Here is a 22,105-nt window from a genome sequence, read left to right on the forward strand (position 1 = left end):
TTTCCAGATGACATGATTCTCTATATATAAAACCCTAAAGATTCCACAAGAACACTACTAGAAACAATAAGCAAATTCAGTAAAGTTTCTGGATACAAAATCAATCTACCAAAATCCATAGTGTTCCTGTACTCTAACAATAAAGTTTCAGAAAAAGAAATGAAAAAACAATTACTTTTGCAATTGCAACAAAAATAAATAAATAAATAAAATACCTGAGAATAAACCTCATGAAGCATGTAAAGGACCTACATATTGAAAAGTATAAGACATTATTGAAAGAAATTGAAGAAGACACAAAGAAAAGATATTCTGTGCTCATGAACTGGAAGAATCAACATAGTTAAAATGACTTTATTACTTAAAGCATTATACAGATTTAATGCAATCCCCATCAAAATTCCATCGGCATTTTTTTAAAGAAATAGAACAAAAAAGTCATCAGATTTGTATGGGAGCACAAAAGACCCCAAACAGTCAAAGCAATTCTGAGAAAAAAAAGAACAAGGCAAGAAGTATCACAATGCCTGACTTCAAATTATACTGCAATATTGCATGATTTCATGTACATGTGGAATCTAAAAACAAAATAAAAAACAACAACAATAAAAGCGGAAATACATTCATAGATACAGAGAGTATTTTGAAGGCTAATAAATGGGAGAGGTGTTAGGGGGATGGCAAAATAAGGCAAAGGGATTAAGAAGTACGAATGGATAGTTGCAGAATTGATGGAGATGTAGACTACAGCATGAGGAAGATGGTTTTTAATGTAATAAATGTGTAAGGGGGAAGAGGAGTACTAGATTTAGTGATATGATCACTTTGCGAGTTATATGGATCTCTGATCACTATGCTGTACAACTGAAACTGGTATATTATTGTGTGCCAATTATAATGGAAAAAAACTCATTGAATTATATAATGTTAATAAGAGCAACTAATTGTCTATTATATTTCAATAAAGCTGGAAAAAATTATACTATGAAGTGACAATAATCAAAACAGCACATTATTGGCACAAAAACAGACACAGAGAAAAATGAAGCAGAATTGAGTCCAGAAATAAATCCCTGTGTATATGGGTAAATAATTTTCGACAAAGGAGTTGAAAGCATAAAAAGAAAAAAGAAGCCTCTTCAATAAATGGTGGTGGGAAAATTGGAAAGCCACATAAGACATAAAAATGAAACTAGACTGCTGTCACCATATACCACAATTAACTCAAAATGGATCAAAGGCTTAAATATTAAACCTGAAACAATAAATTGCACAGAAGAAAATATAGGTCCTAGACTCATGAACCTTGGATTGAGAGAGGATTTTATGAATTTGAACTCAAAGGCAAGAGAAGTAAAAGCAAAAATAAATAAATGAGCCTATATCATATAAAAATCTTCTGCACAGCAAAAGAAACCATCAGCAAGACAAAGCCAACCATTTGAATGGGAGAATATACTTGCAAACGATACCTCCAATAAGGGCCTAATTTCCTAAATGTACAAAGAACTCATACAACTTAACAACAACAACAACAACAATAACAGCAACAACAAAGATAATCCAATTAAAAAATGGGCAGAGGACCTGAATGGACACTTCTCCTAAGAAGACATACAAATGGCCAACAGACATATGAAAGGATGCTCAACTTCACTAGCTATCAGGGAAATGCAAATCAAAACCACAATGACATACCTACCACCTCATCACCTCACACCTGTTAGAATGGTTATTATCAACAAACAGGACAAATAAAAACAACTGTTGGAGAGGTTGTGAGGAAAATGGAGCCCTCATACACTGCTAGTGGTACAGCCACTATGGAAAACAGTAGGAAAATTCTTCAAAAAATTAAGAATAGAATTACTATATGATCCAGTAATTCCTCTTCTGGGTATTTACTCCAAAAACCTGAAAGCATTTATCTGTAAAGGCATATGCACCCTGATGTTTATAGCAACATTATTCACAGTGGTCAAGATATAGAAACAACCTCGGTGTTCTTTAATAAATGATTAGATAAAGAATATATGGTACATATATACAATGGGATATTACTCAGCCTTTAGAAAAGATGAAATACTGCCATTTGCAACAACATGGATCGATCTTGAGATTATCATGATAAGTGAAACAAGTTAGGCAGGAAATGTTGAGAGCCATATGAATGCACTTATAAATGGGATATAAAACTGAAAGCAACAGACATGACAGAGACTCGTGTTTACAAAAAGTGGATTAGTAGTTACCAGAGTGAAGAGAGGTAGTGGGGAGGTAGATAGAGGTAAAAAGGGGTCAATATACAGTAATGAAAGGAGATTTCACTTTGGGTGATGAACACACAATGCAATATACATATGATGTATTATTGAATTGTGAAACCTATATGATTTTATTAACCAATGTCACCTCAATAATTTTAATGAAAAATAAATAAAAATGGAAATAAAAAAATCAAATCCTTTAAAGTAATAAACACTATGACCTGTGAATAATAAACAAATATTTGTTCATTTGATCTCATGAAATACCATATGCATTGTATTTATAATCAGCCACCCAAATTGCATTTTATATTTATTATTAAGAATTTTACAAAATCATAAATGAAAGAGAAGTAACTTCAGACTCTGTAGAAACATCAAGAATTACAAAAAAAATACTATGAGCTATATATGCCAGTAAATTGGACAATCTGGAAGAAATGGATATATTCCTAGAAACATACGACCTCCCAATATTGTGTCAAGAAGAAACAGAAAATCTAAACTGACCGATTACCACCAAGAAATTCAAATCAGTCATCAAAAAAACTCCAAGAAAACAAAAGTCCAGGACCAGAAGGCTTCATAGGTGAATTTTACCAAACATTTAAAGAAGAATTAACACCTATTCTTCTCAAACTACTCCAAAAAAATTCAAGAGGAGGAAAGTCTTCCCAATTCTTTTTACAAATCCACCATTATCCTGATTCCAAAACCAGACAAAGACATTACAGAAAAGAAAACTATAGGCTGATATTCCTTATGAAAATTGATGCAAAAATCCTCAAAAAACATTAGCAAACTGAATTCAGCAATACATTAAAAATATCATACACCATGATCAAGTTGGATTTATTCCTAGGATGCAAGGTTGATACAATATCCACAAGTCAATAAATGTGATACACCACATAAACAAACCGAACGATAAAAATCATAAGATCATATTAATAGATGCAGAAAAAGCATTTGACAAAATCCAGCATCCATTCATGATAAAAACTCTCAGCAAAGTGGGAATAGAGGGAACATACCTCAACATAATAAAGGCAATATATGAGAAACTCACAGCTAACATCATACTCAGTGGGGAAAGACTAAAAGTGTTTTCCTTAATATCAGGAACAAGAAAGGATGCCCACTTTCACCACTTCTATTCAATATTGTATTGGAAGAACAGATAGATGCAAAATAATAAAACTGGACAAACTGCTTACACCATATACAAGAAAAACATTCAAAATGGGTTAAAGACTTAAGTGTAAAACCCCAAACCATAAAACTTCTAGAAGGAAACAAAGGTAGTAAACTCTCTGAAATTGCTATTAGTAATTTCTTTTCTGATATATCTCCTTGGGCTGGGAAACAAAAGAAAAAATAAACAAATGGGACTGCATCAAACTAAAGAGATTTTGCACAATGAAAGAAAACATCGACAAAACAAAAAGATGACTTACTGAATGGGAGAAGATATTCACCTATGATACATCTGACAAGGGGTAACTATTCAAAATTTATAAAGTACTTATAACTCAACAACAAAAAAGGAAACGATCCAATTAAAAAATGGGTAGAAGGTCTGAACAGTTATTTCTCCGAAGAGGAAACACAGATGGCCAATAGACATATGAAAAGATGCTCAAGGTCACTAATCATAAGAGAAATGCAAATTAAAACTACAATGAGCTATCACCTCAGACCTGTAAGAATGGCTATCATCAATATATCAAAGAACAAGTGCTGGTGAGAATGTGGAGAAAAGGGAAGCCTTATACACTGTTGGTAGGATTACAAATTGGTACAGCCACGATGGAAAACAGTCCGGAGGTTTCTCAAAAAATTAAAAATGGATATACCTTTTGAACCAGCAATTGCATTTCTGGGTATTTATCCAAAAAAAACACACACAACTCTCTCGAAAAGATCTATGTACCCCTATTTTCATGGCAGCACAATTTACGATACTCAAGATATGGAAGCAACATAAATACCCATCAACAGATGACTGGATAAAAAAGTTATGGTTCATAGATAGAATGGAATATTATTATTCAACCATAAAAAGTGAATCCCACTATTTGTAACAATATGGATGGACCTAGAATTTATGCTGAGCGAAATAAATCAGATAGAGAAAGATAAATATCATATGATTTCACTTATACACAGAATCTAAGGAACAAAAGGAGCAAGCTAAACAAAACAGACTAATAGATACAAAGGACAATCTGATGATTGCCTGAGGGGAGGGGAGTTTGGGGGCCGTGAGAAACAGGTGAAGGGTTGAAGAAATATAAATTAGTAGTTAAAAAATAGTCACGGGGCTGTAGGGTACAGCATAGGGAATATAGTCAATAGTATTGCAATGGCTATGTGTAGAGCCAGATGGATTATAGAGTAATCAGAGATATAATTTTATAAACTATATAAATGTCTAACCAATGTACTATATACCTTAAACTAATTTTTTTAAAAAAACAATTCTGACCTATGGGAAGAAAAGATCAGCTAAAGCAGAGCTCACATAGCAAAAGTCACAGCAAAAAGAAACTTCACAGAAGGAAACAACAACGGGATGATGTAGGTATCTTATTTTGCAACTCAAATAGATAAAAGTGAATGTTTTAAACACCTCTATGACAGAGAAAGCATCTGAGCTAAAAAAAAAAAAAAAAAACAAAAAACAAAAAACAAAATCAAACTCTCTCTTTTTACGATGTATATACCATGATTTCTCCTCACTCTCCCCTCAAAACAAAATAAAAAACTACAGTATGTTTAAAAATACAAAAAGTAGCAAAACTATAAAAAGCAAATTTAAGACAAAATAAAGTAAGGATAGAAATTTTAGTTTCAAAGTACAGTTGAAACAAAAACAAACACTAAATAAGTTGAAAGAGGTCATTGTATGCTGGCAAAAATCTCGATCCTTAATATGTCTTCTGGATTCCATTTTTTTTCCTCCAGGTAAGTTTCCTTAATAGACACACAAGAAAAATTATTTGTAAAGTCTCCATTATTTTGTGAAATACATTTTAGATATTTTTAAAGCTATGACACGGAACAAAGATGTATCAGTTGTATACTTTTAAATGTTAAAAATTAAAATGTGAAGAAAACAATCTATTAAAAAAAGAATAAAAATTGATAGACTAATTTTTGAATTATGTACTTTTAATATACTGATAAAATCATTAAAAATCAAGAGTATTAGAATAACAAACTAAAGTTAAATCTATAATTATAAACACAGTGGCTTAAACACAGCATTGAGTAAGATAAAATTTAATTAAATACATATTTTTATGCTTAGAAAAATTGCTGGGAAAATGTTAATATTTACTATCTTTGAGTATTGTGATTAGTAGGGGAAGCATTTACCTTTTATTATTTTCTGTATTTGTAAAGCCTTTTTACAACTTTTAGGTCACTTTGTCAATCAGAAATAAAAATTAAATTAAAAAAAGATAAGAAAGAATTTTTGCTCACTTGTCATTGTTTTATTTTTTTCCCCCTTTGATGCTAACATATGTGACATCGGGAAAAATTAAACCCCAACTCTGGGTTAACATTGAAATATGTATAAAAACTTTATAGTAAGGCCACCATTTCTCTTCTCCGTGAATTATATTTTCCTGAATGATATATAAATTTCACAAACATTTTAAATAAAACTGGCTATTTGATTACATATTGAATATATACTTTAAATCAAAGGGAAAGGAGAGCCATATTTATTTCCTTTTGAAACAATTAAAACATGGTAGGTTCTTATTTTCTGTACTAAAAGTAAAAGATAAAGAAGTAAAATAAATAGAAAATCAAATATTTTTAAACATCTAATTTTTTGTTTGCTTTTATCATTTTAATAAGATAAAATAAAACATATAAAAACATAAAATCTTACCTAACACACTCTAAAAATGCTCAATTTACAAATAAGTGGTACACTTGCTTTATTTATTACTAGTCTTTAGTAGAAATGGACCTAAAAAAAGTATCGTGGAAGGACAGTGCACTTTCATAATTCCCAAGAAGCTCAATGATTATTAGGAATGCCAACCAGACTTCAATATTCTTACCCTTGGGATCAAGAAAAGAAAGTCTTTTAAAAGATCAAGATCTTTGATAGCAATAACAAGAACTAAATTTGCCAGGGGTAGAAGCCCTCCTCTTATCAATTTCAGGCAAGAAGCAATCTTTTGCTGTGAAGGGAAAAGCAAGCCAACTAAGGAAAAAATCTGTTATGACTGTAATTACACAAAATTCACTGGATGGTTGAAAAACAATACTTTTTAAGAATCTTATTTTAAACTTTACTTAGCATGTTGGGTTTTATTTCATTCTAACACAAAGAAGAAATGAAATCATTTTCACACACAAAACAGCTCTCTCGTGACAGTTTTTTTTTTCTCAGTTGCCTCTTTTGCCTTCCCTCAGCTTTATCCTCTTCCTCAGTGAGTCTCCTTCAATGCTTCATATTCTTAAACCAATAGAAAGAATTTCCTTCAGACCCTTAAGCCTTATATCTGTTACCATAGAGACAAGCATCACAAGATAGCTGCTCAGTAACATCCTCATGGAAATAAAATAAGAATCCTATGGGTTTTACAGGAACATCCAGTGAGCAGAAATGATATCCTTACCCATTAAAAAAAATTCAGGGTATTTTAGTTTCACAATCATGGAATTATGGAAATTTTCATATAGGACTATAAATCTAGAATCTCTCAATTTTATGCTTAGAATCTAATTATGGTTTTTCATGTAATTTGGAAAAAAATCTCTTTTATTATATCCACATGTTCAGGGAAATATCTCACTGCTAACTTTTAACTCTAGCATGCCCTATCAATTATTTATTAACAGCCTCAATTGTTCTTTTATAATGCAGTGCACATATTTTTTTTACTATTCTTTGATCCTCTCTAGATAATATTTGATCAAGAACATCCTTATCTTTTTTTAAAGGTGAGCTCCTTTCCAGAGCTCTAATACAAAAGCCTCTTAGAAAGTCCATAGACTTATGAAGATAGAAAAGGGCAGCTGCAAGAAGTGATTCCCATTCAATTACCTTATTTTCCATTGATTTCTGTACTTTCTGTAAGTCTAATGTAATCACACAATAACTGAAGCATAACAAAAAATAACTGAATCTTATCAAATAGGTAAATTCTGCAAAATCAATGAGCTTAGGCAAGCAGATACTATAACGTCAGTGATTGCAGATACCTCAAAAAAATTTTAGTGACATTAAATAATAAACATTCCTCAGGAAGTAAACTATCACAATGGATCAACAGCCAAAATATCCCCATCATTAACTACTAAACTGTATCATTGAACCACTTTTCAAAGTCTATAATACTAAAATACTATGGGTGGTCGCAAATTCTGTTGTTGATGGTCTTCAGATGATGTTTAATTTTTACCTAGCTTGTTATAGACACTTGATTCAATGAACAAAAACACAAGTTCTCCTAAGAGTCTAGAAATGAGATCAGCAAACTTTTGCTACTAACAGTCATATAGTGAATATTTTTGGCTTCGTGGTCTTTATGGTCTCTGTCACAACTACTTAAAAACTGTGTTAGCATGAAAACAGCCATAGATAATACGTATACAAATAGGTATGGTTATATCTCACAAAACTTTATTAAGACATTTAAATTGACATTTTTATGTGTCACAAAATATTTATATTTCTAAAAAAATCATTTAGAAAGGAAAAAAACATTCTTAGCTGGCTGGCTGAACAGAAGGAAACATGGCACATGAGTCATAATTTGCTGACTCCCAATTTGGAGGGTTCCAGTGGAATACTAGGGACACTTGAAGAAATATATGAAAAGGGAAATATTTTTTTTCATGAAATGATTAGACTTACAGTTTCTTAAAATTATAAATTATCTGACATTTTCTTCTTCAATTTTTCCTTAGTGCAGGAACTCCCATTTTCAGCACCGAATACCTTAGCAACAAGGAGTACAATATCTCACAAACGAGTCAACTCTCTGCTTAGACAATTAACTGGAAAAATATTTTTTCTTCACTACTGACAAGATACAAATGAGTTTTACTCTTCTGTATTACAGCTCATCTAATATTTGAAATTGGTTTATTTTTTATTCTTATTCTTTAAAACATTCAACTTTCCCCTTTTCTAGTACCTTCAATGCCCCTCAAATGTTGTAGTTTCTAGGACCTTTAACCATCCAGATCTTTTTCACTGAACACTCTCACAAACGTTAAAGTTCCTCTTATATCATCTTGTTACTCTACAAAAATTTTTCTTCTAAAGTTTGCTCTCTCTCTTTCGTTTTCTTCCTGAAAGGATACATGTCCAACATTATTTAGTTTTATTTTGTTTCAACGCCATTTGGGAATGTGACTGATACTAAAATTATGGCCAACAAAATCATTAACTTTGATTCAATGAATTATTGTTAAGCTTTAACTCTCTTGCATATCATACTTGCCAGACTAATTTTAAATCTTAGTGCAGGGCTTTATTCCTATTAAAATTCATCTTTTTTTTTGCTTCATTACATTTTCTAGGTGGTCATAATCCTTTGATACACTAATAATTCAATGTATTTGTTCCCTTTTCCAGCTAGACAAGCTATTTTGATCTTCCTTCATGTTTTCAGTATTAATATTTCACAGGCCAAGCAGGGCCAAGGTCAAAATTATAGCCCACACTAAGAAAAATTAGGTCCAAATCAGATAGAGCCAGTTTGATAGAACTACATCATAGTCCTATGAGAGGCCTTCCTCTTGGTCTACAATAATTTATTAATTAACATACCAAAGGCAGAATAATTTATCAAGTTAATTAATCTACTAGATATATCAAACAACAAATATTTTTCCATCCTGACTACATTATAAAACTTCAACAAATTACATGGTATAATCAAGATATCTAGCTATATCTCATATTGTTTTGTAGAATCTCTCTGTAGTCTATATTACCTTTCCCTTCATTCTAAATCTCAGGAATTCTTACATATTGTCATAGAGGGAAAAATACTGCTTATTTTTCTAGGAAAAAAAATTCCAATGTGACCAGATAGTTAATCTCCTCACCCTAATTATGGACTTATTTTTCCCTTTTTTTATTTTAGTTTGTTAATTCCAGGATCAATTTAAAATGTTGTTGTGGCTCTATTTTTTAAACAGTTTTGATTCTTTTTTCAGATGCATGTGTATGTCTCTGGGGATGTGTACATGCTCACGTGGTTTGTTTTTATTTGCTTTTTGGATTCTTAAAATATAGATGGCATGAGAATTGAAGAATAACAGGAAGGAGCAAGCTTCTTAGGAAAAACATTTCAAAGAATATTTCTTAACTGCTACTGTCTCCCCTTGCTCATCTTTCTGGGTGAAGGCAATACATCTGAAGGCAGGCAACTCAAGGTTTGTAGAGAACTGAGTAAAATTAACAGAGATTTATATATTTATATAATTTCATACTTTAAAATATTTATGTTTCTAGTCCATTTCACTGTCCTACCTCTCTTTCACATACTTTCTATTTTTTATGCATTTCTGAATCCCTTCAGAAAACACAAAATCAAGCAATTGGGATTTGGAGACTTCATATGGTCTTATCACTTTGCATGCTAATTATGTTCCAGAGACAGAGATTGGCAAGCATTTGTAACTCTTACAAATGCATTCATCAATAAGGGTACGCCTGCTCTTCAGGTGTGTGGCCCAAAGCCTTTAAGATTTCATTAATGATCAACAGCTGGTGCCACCTAGTGTCTGTCCTCTCCATACATCAGTGGAATCAAATACAGAACACTTCCTAGTCACAAATGAAGCAGCCTAGACTACAAACAAAAAAACCATAGTTTGGGGAGTCCGGTGGCTGATTTAAATTACACTACCTTCATTGAAAGAAAAAGCCTTCTTTTTAAAGTAACTATGGAAACAGGAGTGTGAGGCTAACAGGAAGCTCACATTTTGCTCACAGGAGACAATTCACAAAAGGAGAGTCCTATAAAAGATGTAATATAAAAGTTTTTCCAGACTTAAACTGTCACTTAAAATGGTTATAAAGTTGAAAAATAAAAATGATAGATGAGAACTGTATTTTAAACAATAGTACAGATATAGATGATTTTTTTCAACCAATTGAGAAATAACCCAATATCATGTGGATTCAAAATTCCCTTTCAGTCTCTGAGCTTCCGAAAGATTAAACAAGTACTGTAACAGACTATACATAAGCACATACAGTACTCAAAAGTATTAACAGGAAATAATTAGGTTGCCTGAACCACATTATTTAAACTAAGTTTGCTATGGAATTCACACATCTAAAAACTATTTTGTTTCCTCTTGTATGTATGAATTATGAATTATATATTAAACCAGTCATATATGCTTCAAGGTTAAAAAGTACTCATCACAAGCTCTATTTTTCAAAGCATAAGTTAGTAATTAAGTTGGATGAATCCAAGTAATATAATCAGCCCATCAGTTTCTAATTAATTCACTAATATTTAATACATGTTGTCTTAAGTCACTCTTTCTAAGAGGAATACGTAATTGAAAAACATGGACTAACAGTTGGGGGAAAAGTTACATAACAGTAGTGTTCCTTGACCAGACTGCCTGGGATATTACAATTACTACAGAAAAGGTACAGCACATGTGAGCAATACTGTGTACACCAAAAGGTCATATTAGATGTTCATACATGATGCTCTATTAACTTGGACAATTTAGCTACTCCAGTTATTGGGGATATGGAGAAGACAGCTGAAAGATCTTGTATTATATAGAGAGCTAACAATCATGCTTTTAATACTCAGAAAGATCTATTTTTATATTACTTGACATCTGTTTTAAGCAATCACTTGTTAAAAACAGCTTTGAATGTTTTATTTTCTTGTTACCCTAGTGGTGATAAAAATTATTTCAATACGTTCAGTCTGATATATACTCACTGACAGATTCCCATGACAGCATATGAAGATAGAATATGGAAAACTACGCACGGTTTACACAAAAAGCTTAAATTGTTCCTCCTTTCCCCCCAAACTTTATTTTTGGAGCCAAATACAGTCCAGGCTCATGCTTCATTTGTTTAAAAGTACTCACAAGTATAATCCACTGATAGTATGAGAAAGAAATATTGCAAAACAGCAAAAGGGTTCTAAAAATTGTACATAGGCAGGAAAGAATGTAAGACAAAACTCGCGAAGGTTCCTAAATAAATAAATGTTCCAATTGTCAATAATTTATTATTTTCTGTCATTTTCATTAACAATCTTCAAAGCCCTATCTGAAACAAGCTGATACAGAGAAATTAAGAGCAGTAATCAAGCGAGAAATGATAGACCAGCTGGGTCGACATCAACTTGGCAAAACGTGAATACAGTTCAATAGCTGAAACAGATGCTAGAGTTGTTGAAAAACCCTGCAGGAGATATTGATGTATTTTCTTCATATAATGCAGAATGACTGAATAAATGTCAAAAGCTAAAAACAGATGAGGAGAAAAGACTGACAGCCAAACTCCCTATAAAACAGAAACCAAGTGCAACAATTTCCAACCTATTCAAACATTCTATACATTTATTTCTCTCAGTGTCTTAATATGCCAATATATCAATCAGTCCTTGTAACTAAACTGCATGTAACTGAGCCGGGGTAGATTTCCCCACAGAGTCTCCCCCTCACCCCATTATCATCTACCTGAAGAAGCCTAGACTCTTGAAAAATACTTTATTCTAAAATCTTCTAACACTGATTTCTATCACAGAAGTGTTTCCCTGAGGTTGGAGATGAGCACCCCCCCCTCCTCAAAACCTAACACAACACAAGGAAATTTTCAAATCCATTCTGTAAAAGCAACACTGTTTGCAGAGTTTGAAGAGCTCGGCAACAAACCCCAGCTACCAACAGCTGCTTGTTCTAACATATGCTTTGTCATGGTCAGCTTCTAATTGTATTCATAATGATGTAATAGCTTTAATAATCCTACCTTCCATGCCAGCTGTTTTTCCTGTCACTCCATCATGCCAATAAGTTGGCTGCTGTAACAAATCAAGATAGTGCAAAACAGCATCTTTCTCCTGATTCTGTCATCTTCCTGAAAGCATTCTATTACTGCCGACTGCTGGGAACCAGAAAGTCTATTTGAATTCCAACAGCTCCCCTTTCGCATGATTCAAGTTAGGTTAGGTGGGCATGCCTAACATGATTCTTTCAGTCATTTATTATGCAGCTGCTACAACGTCGGTGTGGTAACCACTCTGACTATCTGATACGTCAGTGGAACAAAACCTACACCTCGGAGCAAACATGAGCCAGAGCAGCGTTCTGCATTTAACGAGCATTCTTCCTGCCTAAAAAAACAGTGGATCTGCAAATCTCTTTCCGTATCTACTCACTCTGTCCTCTGTACAGATGCTAAGCCTTTGGATTACATTCTTTTCCTAACTATACCAAGAGTGGAGTTCCTTCGCCACACATGGTATTATTTATACTGAAATTTTGGCTGATTTTCATTTCTCTTCACAGCCTTTTAAGGGTAAAAACTCTCTTCTAATTGTACTTTGAAATAAGGGTGCTGTGTGCTCAGCTTCACATCTCTGCTTTATAATAAAATGTAGCATGCTCTTTCTCAAATGGAATTTGCCTCTTGAGATTTTGTGGTAAATTTTCTAATAAGAGAATTTTTTTAAAGAAAATATTTATTTTGCACATTGAAGCCATTTAAAATCTATTACTCTGTTTCTCCCAAGAGCAGACTTTATACTTGATATTTTGACTTAAGAGGAATACTTTCTTTAGAAAGTAAGAAATTAGATTAGTTGACTCTCTCACATAACTTGTTTACCAAGTAAATGTCATTTTAGAAAAATGCATTTTGTATTTTTAAAATACCATGCATGAATTAGTATTTTAAAAATTACAATTATCATCACCTCTACAATATTAATTTTATTTAAAACTTCTAAGGTTGCCTTTCTCAGGGGATTAATAGCTATAGTTAGAAATGATGAAACAGGAAAATTTAAGTGTTTTCAGGAGAAAAACATTTTAAAAGGGAGAATTGATAAAATCTTATGTTTGCTTTCAACCATCAATTAGATATTCAGCTTGGTAGGGGAGCTAACCCCATCCTTACAACAAATAAACAGCTTGCTGGGTAGCTCTATTATGAAACTATAAGCAATAATTAATTTAGCATATGTGAGACATGTCACTGTTCTGAAATACTGTTTTCCTAAGGAGTGTGTGTGTGTGTGCACGTGTGCTCGCATGTGTGTGTGTGTGTACATTGTAGCTATTCTACCTCCATTTCAATTTTTTATGTAATACACAATTCCTATATAAATTAGGAAATACATAATACGCAGTAACTTATAGTTTATTATGTTTAATGTATAAGTGCTAGGAAAAAAAGCAGAAATACAAATTGAGTCCATGTGAACTCACCAAAGTTTCTCAAAAATAATATAGACATCATCTATAGAATAATTCTGAAAATATTGATTTATCAATTATGGTTATTAAAAAAATCACTTTTGTGGTTAGCATATCTATCTTAGGGGTTGTGAATGACATAAATATCATACGGTTTTGTTTCTACCCTTAGCCTCTGCTTATCTCTCCAGCTTCAACCCTTGTCTCTCCTCCTTCTATTTGTAGTTTATTCCAGCCATAATGGACATCTTTTTTTTCCCCTCTAAAACATTTTGCTTCTGTCTCAGAAATATTGCATGTTCTGTTTCACCTTTCCATAAGCTTCCCTTGACTTTTGATTGCTTACTTTCCATCCAATCTTTAGTTATCAGTTTGAAACATAATTTGCTATATTAGGTATTTTTATCCCCTAGATAAAAAAAAATTATATTTGCCTGCTATGCAATTTCATAGCATCTTGTATTTCCTTTGTCTTCATTATAATGTCAAATATTTATACAACAGAAGGTGGTAAATACTGTTCTCTCATATACAACATCCATCTATATATGTATGTATCTATCATTACTATATTGATGCTTATTTAATTTTCATACTGAACTTATGAGGGTGACTATTATTATATGCATTTTACATATGAGAAAACTGAGGCTCTGAAAAGTTAAATAATATGGCTGGGGAGTCACATGACTTTATTTAATTGTATTTCTGATATACTATTAGTTTATGAAATGAGATCATGTTTGTGTTGTTCACTGCTAAATTCTAAATTCCAGTGAATTATCTGAAAACTGTATTCCATTCATCATTCATTCAGTAGAACCTGTATTATGCAATACACTTTCAGATGGTGATGATCAAAACAGACATGAATCCTATTTCATGGAGCTTATGGGTGAGGATAAGAGCTCTAAACTCAGGTCAGAGGGTCCATGGATAGAATTCTGACATCTGTTAACTTGAATGAGAAAATAGTCCATATTTTTTTCCATTCATGTCTAACAAAAGGGTAGCATTATTTTCATTTATGTTTGTAAGCTATTAATCATCGTAGAATTAGCAGTACTTGTAACTCTGTTGCTAATAAAAATCAAAAGTTTTTTGCATCATTTTATAGATGTTGCATATATTTCACAACATGATTTTACATTTTCGTTAGTTTGAAATTATGGTTGTTCTTAAACTGATCACTATATTGTGTTATTTAATGTATTAATAAGGAAATATGTATATATTATTACATCAGAGATTTTAAAACATTTAGAAAACTGTATTTAAATACAACTGGTTTCTGCTGTAATCCTAAATATGTTATTTTGTGTATTTAAATATAATTCAGACAAGCTTCACTAGCTGTTAAAGGTCTTAAGGTATTAGGGCTTTAAGCTTTATCAGGTTTAAAAGGAGTTCATGTTAGAACCCCTTGCCTACAGGATGGGAGAATATAGCACATTGGTTAATATCACTGTCTCCAAAGTCTGACAATCTAAGTTCATATCACAGATTCATGGCTTGATATTAATGTGAGAGTAAGTAACTTATTCTCCATTTACTCTTATGTAAAAAGGAATAATTTCTCTTTTGTATTATTGTGAGGATTAAATAAGATAATGATTGTAAAATATTTAGTACAATGCTTGACATCTTTTAAATGTTTGATGACTGTTAGGTATTATCAGTGAGAGGGCCAGATATGAAATTATTATGACAGATAAAAACTGTGAAAGAGATACAAGGGGTTTACAAAGATTTTTAAAATAGGAATTAGAATTCTCATACACTACTGATGGAAATATAAAATGGTAGGAAAAAAAACACTTTAAAAAAGAGTCTGGCAGAAACTGCTTTGGAAAACAGTCTGGCAGTTTCTTAAAAAGGTAGAAAAATACATAAGAGCCAGTCTTTCCACTCTGAGAGACATTAAAGCATATGTCTATCAAAGAAGCTTTATATGAATATTCATAGCAATTATACTTATAATAGCCCCAACCTGGAAACAATCCACATGTTCATCATTATGTGAATGGATAAACAAACCATGATATACTTATACAATAGAATACCACCTTGCCATGGAAAAGACTGGACTATTGATATATGCACCACAATGAACCAAGCGCAAAAGAATTATGCTGACTGTAAAAAAACCAAACCGAAAGAGTACATTACTGTATTATTTCACTGATACAAAATTCTAGAAAATGCAAATGAATTTTAGTGACAATAAGCAGATTAGTGGTTGCCTAGGGAAGGTAGGAATGAGGAACATGGAGGAGGGGATTATAAAGAGTCATGAGGAAACTTTTGAGATGATGGATAATCCACTATCTTGATGATAGTGATGGTTTCATGGAGGATGGGTGTATAGCCACACAAATATAGAGATATTCAAACATATAAAGTTGTACAGTTTAAATATCTACAGTTTATTACATATCAATTATATCTCAATGACACTTAAAAAACTTTTTACCAGATTTTAGATTATTCATATTAATTTAATTAAAAAGTTAGAGTAACACACTATCACTTTCTTAAAAGTTAATCTAAAAACCATCATAAAGAATACATGCTCTAAATAATTCTATCAAATGCATATAATAACCTTGAGCATCCCAAGAAAAATAATTTTGTCCACTATTTTATATTTATAATCCTTTATCATTGAACTTCTCGGAAACAGATTTTCATCCAATTACAGAGAAAAATTGTATCCTATTCAATATATACAATGTTTTAAATTTATTGTGAGCATATAAACCAGTAAAATAAACAATTAGGCTGGTTACAAAATGATCACCTGCATAAAATTTAAGATATTGATTAACTAGTATTAGCTTGTTGCTATATAATCCCATGTTACAGACAACCTTAGAATAAGCTTCCTTTGTTAAGTAATGATTAAATATTAAATAACTTGATTTTATAAATTACCCTCATTTCGGAACAAAGGATATCATATCAAACTCACTGACTATTTTGAGGGGAAAATGACAGAGGAAAAGCCAATTGAATCCACATGATAATAAGACTGAAAACAAATGAAATTTTCTCATATGCTATATTAAAAATGTTGAAGTGGTAAAAATTTTGTCAGATCACTGAACTTTTAAAAATTATTACCTCAGTGAAGTTAACAGTTGGAAGAATGACAACCAGAAAATCTTGTCTTCATAATTTGAATCTAATGTAGTTCCCACGGTCTAGATTAGTCAAAAGATAGTAAGATGTTTCACACACACACACACACACACACACACACACACACACACGCGTGCGCGCATGCACAGATCATGCCATGGTTTCAGATTTCTCCAATTGGCTTCTCATCATCCTTAGAACAAAAGGCCTTATTATAGCCTGTAAGATACTTTGTAATATACTCCCCCAAAACCTCTTTCTCTTCTCTTCTCCCATTCTACTCTCTATACCTTTCCTTTTTTCCCTCTAATCACACTGGCTGACCTTATTTCTCTTCAAACGTTCCAGGCTAATTCCCATCTTGAGACATTTTCATTAACTGATCCTTCCTATCAGTAACATCTATCCACAGATACTGCAAGGCTCACTCATCTTCATCCAGTCCTCTGCTCAAATGTCACCTCAATAGAAAGCCCTGTAGAGACTTCTATCTCTAAAATAACACTTCCCTGACCTTAATCCTACTCTATTTTTTTGCCTTGTTTCATTTTTCTTTATAGCACTTATATCACCACCTGGCATCAAATCATTGATTTCAAAAATTCATTTGAAGATTTATTAAGAATATAATAAATATTCTAGACACTTTGGGGGATGCTAGAAATACTACTGTCCTCATAGATTTTATAGTTTTGTGAGAAAGATAGATATTGGACAAATAATCAAAAGTGTGATTTAAAACAAGTGTGATGAGAGGTAGAGGCATAAATATAACATTTTAAAAGGTATATGATTGAGGGACTGATCTTATTAAGGAAAATTCTCTTTAAACATAGAACTAAAGGATAAGTGGTAATTAGATGAGTCAAGGGATAAAAGTAGATAGTATAGGGAGAGGCAATAAGGCAGGAAATTATTCAAATTATTCAAAAATGGGGAAAACTTCATGATGGCTGGAGTTCGGTGAACAACTGGGAGAGTGAAACATGATGAACAAGATGAGGTCTCAAGATAAAAGCCCACAAGAATCATGTGGGCTTCTTTGTCAGCCATGTTAAAGATTATAGAATTTATCTTAAGGACATTGAAAGCCAGTAAAAGATATTAAGTAAATGTAATACGTGATAAGATTGTATGTCAAATATATAAACCTAAGTGCACTTGGGTTTTAACAGGTTGGGAGATAATTCTAGAGGTCCAGAGGCTAGTTAAGATGCAATTTCAGTATATTAGGTAAGATAATTTGACTAGATAGAAAGAAGCAGTGAGATTCCAGAGATATTTAAATGGGAGAACTGACAGAACATGGTGAATAGAAATTGAGGAAAGTTCAGGGATATGAAGGAGTTAACATTTACTTTTACATTTTCAACTTGAGCAGTTAAATGAATGATGAAGTATGTTCTAGAAAAGTCAGGTTGGAAAGGGAAGATAGCTTCAGTTTTGTTTCTGTTAAATTTGAGATTCTTAGGAGACACTCAAGCAAAGACTTGAAGGAGGACACAGATGTTAGGGTCTGAATTTCACAATTCATAAACACTTTCAATTTGCCAGCATTTGATGGTAAATGAAGTCATACATTTGAACAAAAGTCGGAGATAGAGTAAGCCATTAAAAAAGACAAGAGCCTAAGAGGACACCCTGAGAAACTCTAACAATTAATGATTGGATGAAAAAGAATGAGACTATCAGGATATTGAGAAGGAACATCCAAAGGAGGTGAAAACATAAAATTAAATAGAGTGTGGCATTTCAAAAGTTAAGGGAATAGGGAGTTGAAAGAAAGAAGAATTCGTCAACTCTGTTAAATTTGTTTGGGAGATGCACTAAGATGACTAAGAAGTTCTGGGTTGAGCAACATAAAGGACATGGTGAACTAAATGTGAACAATTTCAGATGAGTAAGGGTAGAAGACAAGTTAGTTGGTTGAAGAGTTGATCAATATAGGATGATAGCTAAAAGAGGTTTGCAGGAAAGTGTTTTTTTTTTCTACTTAAGGGTTTAATTTTTCCTGACAATATACAAAGCTTAATTGTTATATTAAACATACCTAACATTCTAGATGATTTTCAAAAATTTAAGCAGTACAATATCTGAGAATGTTGATTTTCTGGTAAGTTTGTATATTTTTGTTACCCAATTTATTTGCATTACTTTTCCCCTTACACATTCTCTTCCACTTACATTGGAGTTGCAGTACCCCAGCCTCTTTATTGGCATGTTGTACCAGTTACTGTGAGAGATTAATTAAATATCTAATATGATCGTTGATTTCTCCAAGTCTGTATATAGTAGTAAATTTTACTTTACTCATTTTGAATTTAATTAGGTGTACCTAAATTTCATATTCCTATTGATCTGAACCATTTTAATGTTATAAAATATTTTTTATCTCTCATAATACTTTTTTGATTTTTAAAAAAAAATATTTTGTTATTAGTTTCAAGTATACAGTACATTGGTTAGATATTTATATAGTTTATAAAACTATCCCCCTAATTGCTCTTTCTCTCCTCTGGCTCTCTACCTAGCCATTACATTAATGCTAACTGCAATCCCTATGCCATGTTCCCCAACCCCATGACCATCTATCAACTACTAATTTTTACTTCTTTAAGAGAAAAGGCATCCAAATAGTAAATTAAGTCAAATTGTCACTTTTTGCAGATGACATCATTTTCTATATAGAAAACTCTAGACTCTACTAAAAAACTGATAGAAATAAACACAATAAACAAATATAGTAAAGTTTCATGATACAAAATCAATATACAAATATCCACCATATTCCTATACACTAACAATGAAATTTCAGAAAAAGAAGTAAAATTTTAAAAAATTATTTTTGCAATTGTAATAAAAAGACTAAAATACCAAGGAGTGAAATTAATGAAACAAATGAAGGATCTATACATTGAAAACTACAAGACATTAAAAGAAATTTAAGAAGACACAAAGAAGTGGAAACATATTCCATGTTCGTGGATTAGAAGAATCAACATAGCTAAAATGATTTTATTACCCAAAGCAATATTCAGATACAATTCAATCCCCCTCAAAGTCCCAATGGTATTTGTTAAAGAAATAGAACAATCACCAGATTTGAATGAAAGCACAAAAGACCCCAGATCTCCAAAGCAATCCTGAGAAAAAAGAACAAAGCCAGAGATATCACAATGTTTGACTTCGAATTATATGATAAAGTGACAATAATCAAAACAGCATGGTATTGACAGAAAAACATACACACAGAACAATGGAACAGATTGAGAACCCAGAAATGAACCAAAACATAATGAAGAAAGCCTCTTCAATAAATGGTGTTTGGAAAATGGGAAAGCCACGTGAAAAAAAATGAAACTAGACTGCTGTCACAAGAAAATTAACTCAAAATGGACCAAAGGCCTAAATATAAGACCTGAAACAATAAATTGCATAGCAGAAAACGTAGGTACTATACTTGTGGACCTTAGTTTTATAGAGGATTTTATGAATTTGACCTCAAAGGCAAGGGAAGTAAAAGTAAAATAAATAAATAGGACTATATTAAACTAAAAAGCATCTGCACAGCAAAACAAACCATCGACAAGACAAAGAGGCAACCATTCAAATGGTATAAGATATTTGCAAACAACACATCTGATAAGGGGCTAATATCCCAAATATATAAATATATCATACAACTCAACAAAAAATAACTGAAAGCAACAAACATGACAAAGAAAAACACATAGACACAGATAACAGTTTAGTGATTACCAGATGGAAAGAGGGTTGGGGGGAGGAAGATAAGGGTAAAGGGGGTCAAATATGTGATGATGGAAGATTTGACTTGGGATAGTGAACACACAATGCAATATACAGATGATGTATTATAGAACTGTACACTTGAAACCTATATAATTTTATTAACCGATGCCACCCCAATAAATTTATTACAATTTCGTGTTGTTTTGTGTCCTATAATCACTGAATAGATCCAGTTATTTAATGGTGCTGTTTCTATTTCTTAGTAACTTTCTGTCTTTGTTCTATCAATTACTGAAAGTGGGATTTGAAGTCTGCAACTATAATTGTGGATGCATTTACTACTCTTTCCAGTTCTATCAGATTTTACTTCATACATTTTTTTTACCTTGTTGTTTGGTGCATACACATATAAGATTAATATCTCTTCTTAGTATACTGATCCTTTAGTCATTATAAAAACTTATCTATGTCTCGTAATTTTCTTTGTTCTGAAGTCAATTTTATCTAATATATAATTTAGCCATTCCTTTTTTTCTAATTAATGTAAACAATTATAAGTTTTTCTATCCTTTTACTTCAATCTACCTACGTCATTATAATTTAAGTAATTTTATCTAAATAGCATATTGGTGGGTTATCTTTCATTTACTCTGTCAATATCTGTATTTTAATTGTTTTATTTAGACCATTTACATTTAAGGTGAATATTAATATGGCTTGTTTGTCAATTTATTATTTCTTTCTTTGTTTCCTCTGGTTCTGTTGCTCTGTTTTTTTGTTGCTTGTTTGTTCGTTTTTTGCATTTTGTTTTGCATTCCTTTCTGCTACTTGAATAATTTTTTAGGATTCTATCTTTGTTTATTATAATTTTTTTTAGTTCATTGTTTTCTATAATATACTTAGTGGCTGAATTAATAATACACATACATAACTTTCACAATATATTGGTTTTGCTCTTTCACTACTACAACTGAAATATAGATATTTTATTTCCATTTGGTCCCTTTACACTCTGCTTTATGAAAATATAATTGTCTTAGCTATTTCTTCTACACCCATTAAGCACTATATCATGTGGTATTAAAACTTTTACTTCAACCATAAAATATGATTTAAGAAACTAATGAGAAGGCTAGTCTATTATCCTTTTTGCCCATTTCAATATTCTTCTTTCCTTTCTAAATTTTCAAGGCTTTTTGTCATTTTCCTTTTTTGAGATAACTTTCCTCAGGAACTCTTTAAGGGTAGGGTTGCTTACAAATTATCTTAGTTTCCCTTCATTTGAGAATGTTTTCATGCCCTCTTAACTTCTTAAGAAATTTTTTCTTTGTCATAGGAATACAGTTCACAATCTCTTCTATCTGAATTCTCATTTTTCAGATCTTATTTACAATTGATAGTACATGTCATATATTTAGTGCTAAATAAGTGTTAGCCAGATGAATTAATATTCTTTCACTTTACCCATATAATTACTGCTTTACTCAAGACTCAATCTT

The 22,105-nt window shown here is 31.8% G+C and overlaps 1 protein-coding gene across 5 annotated transcripts in view; it reads right to left on the reverse strand.

Moving 5' to 3' along the window:
- DMD (dystrophin) overlaps window positions 1-22,105 on the reverse strand; it is a 2,254,165-nt gene that overhangs the window by 1,993,654 nt on the left and 238,406 nt on the right. Inside the window, exon 1 of one of the 5 annotated variants that reach the window (XM_036227212.1) lies at window positions 12,268-12,509. The exons of the other annotated variants lie outside the window; for them this stretch is intronic. Within the exon in view, the coding sequence (XP_036083105.1) occupies window positions 12,268-12,274 (7 nt within the window). The 5' untranslated portion in view covers window positions 12,275-12,509. Of the gene's footprint in view, window positions 1-12,267; window positions 12,510-22,105 lie in introns of those variants that run through there. 5 annotated transcript variants of the gene reach the window in all.

This window comes from Rousettus aegyptiacus, unplaced genomic scaffold, assembly GCF_014176215.1.
Source record: "Rousettus aegyptiacus isolate mRouAeg1 unplaced genomic scaffold, mRouAeg1.p scaffold_m13_p_9, whole genome shotgun sequence".
Classification (NCBI taxonomy): Eukaryota; Metazoa; Chordata; class Mammalia; order Chiroptera; family Pteropodidae; genus Rousettus; species Rousettus aegyptiacus.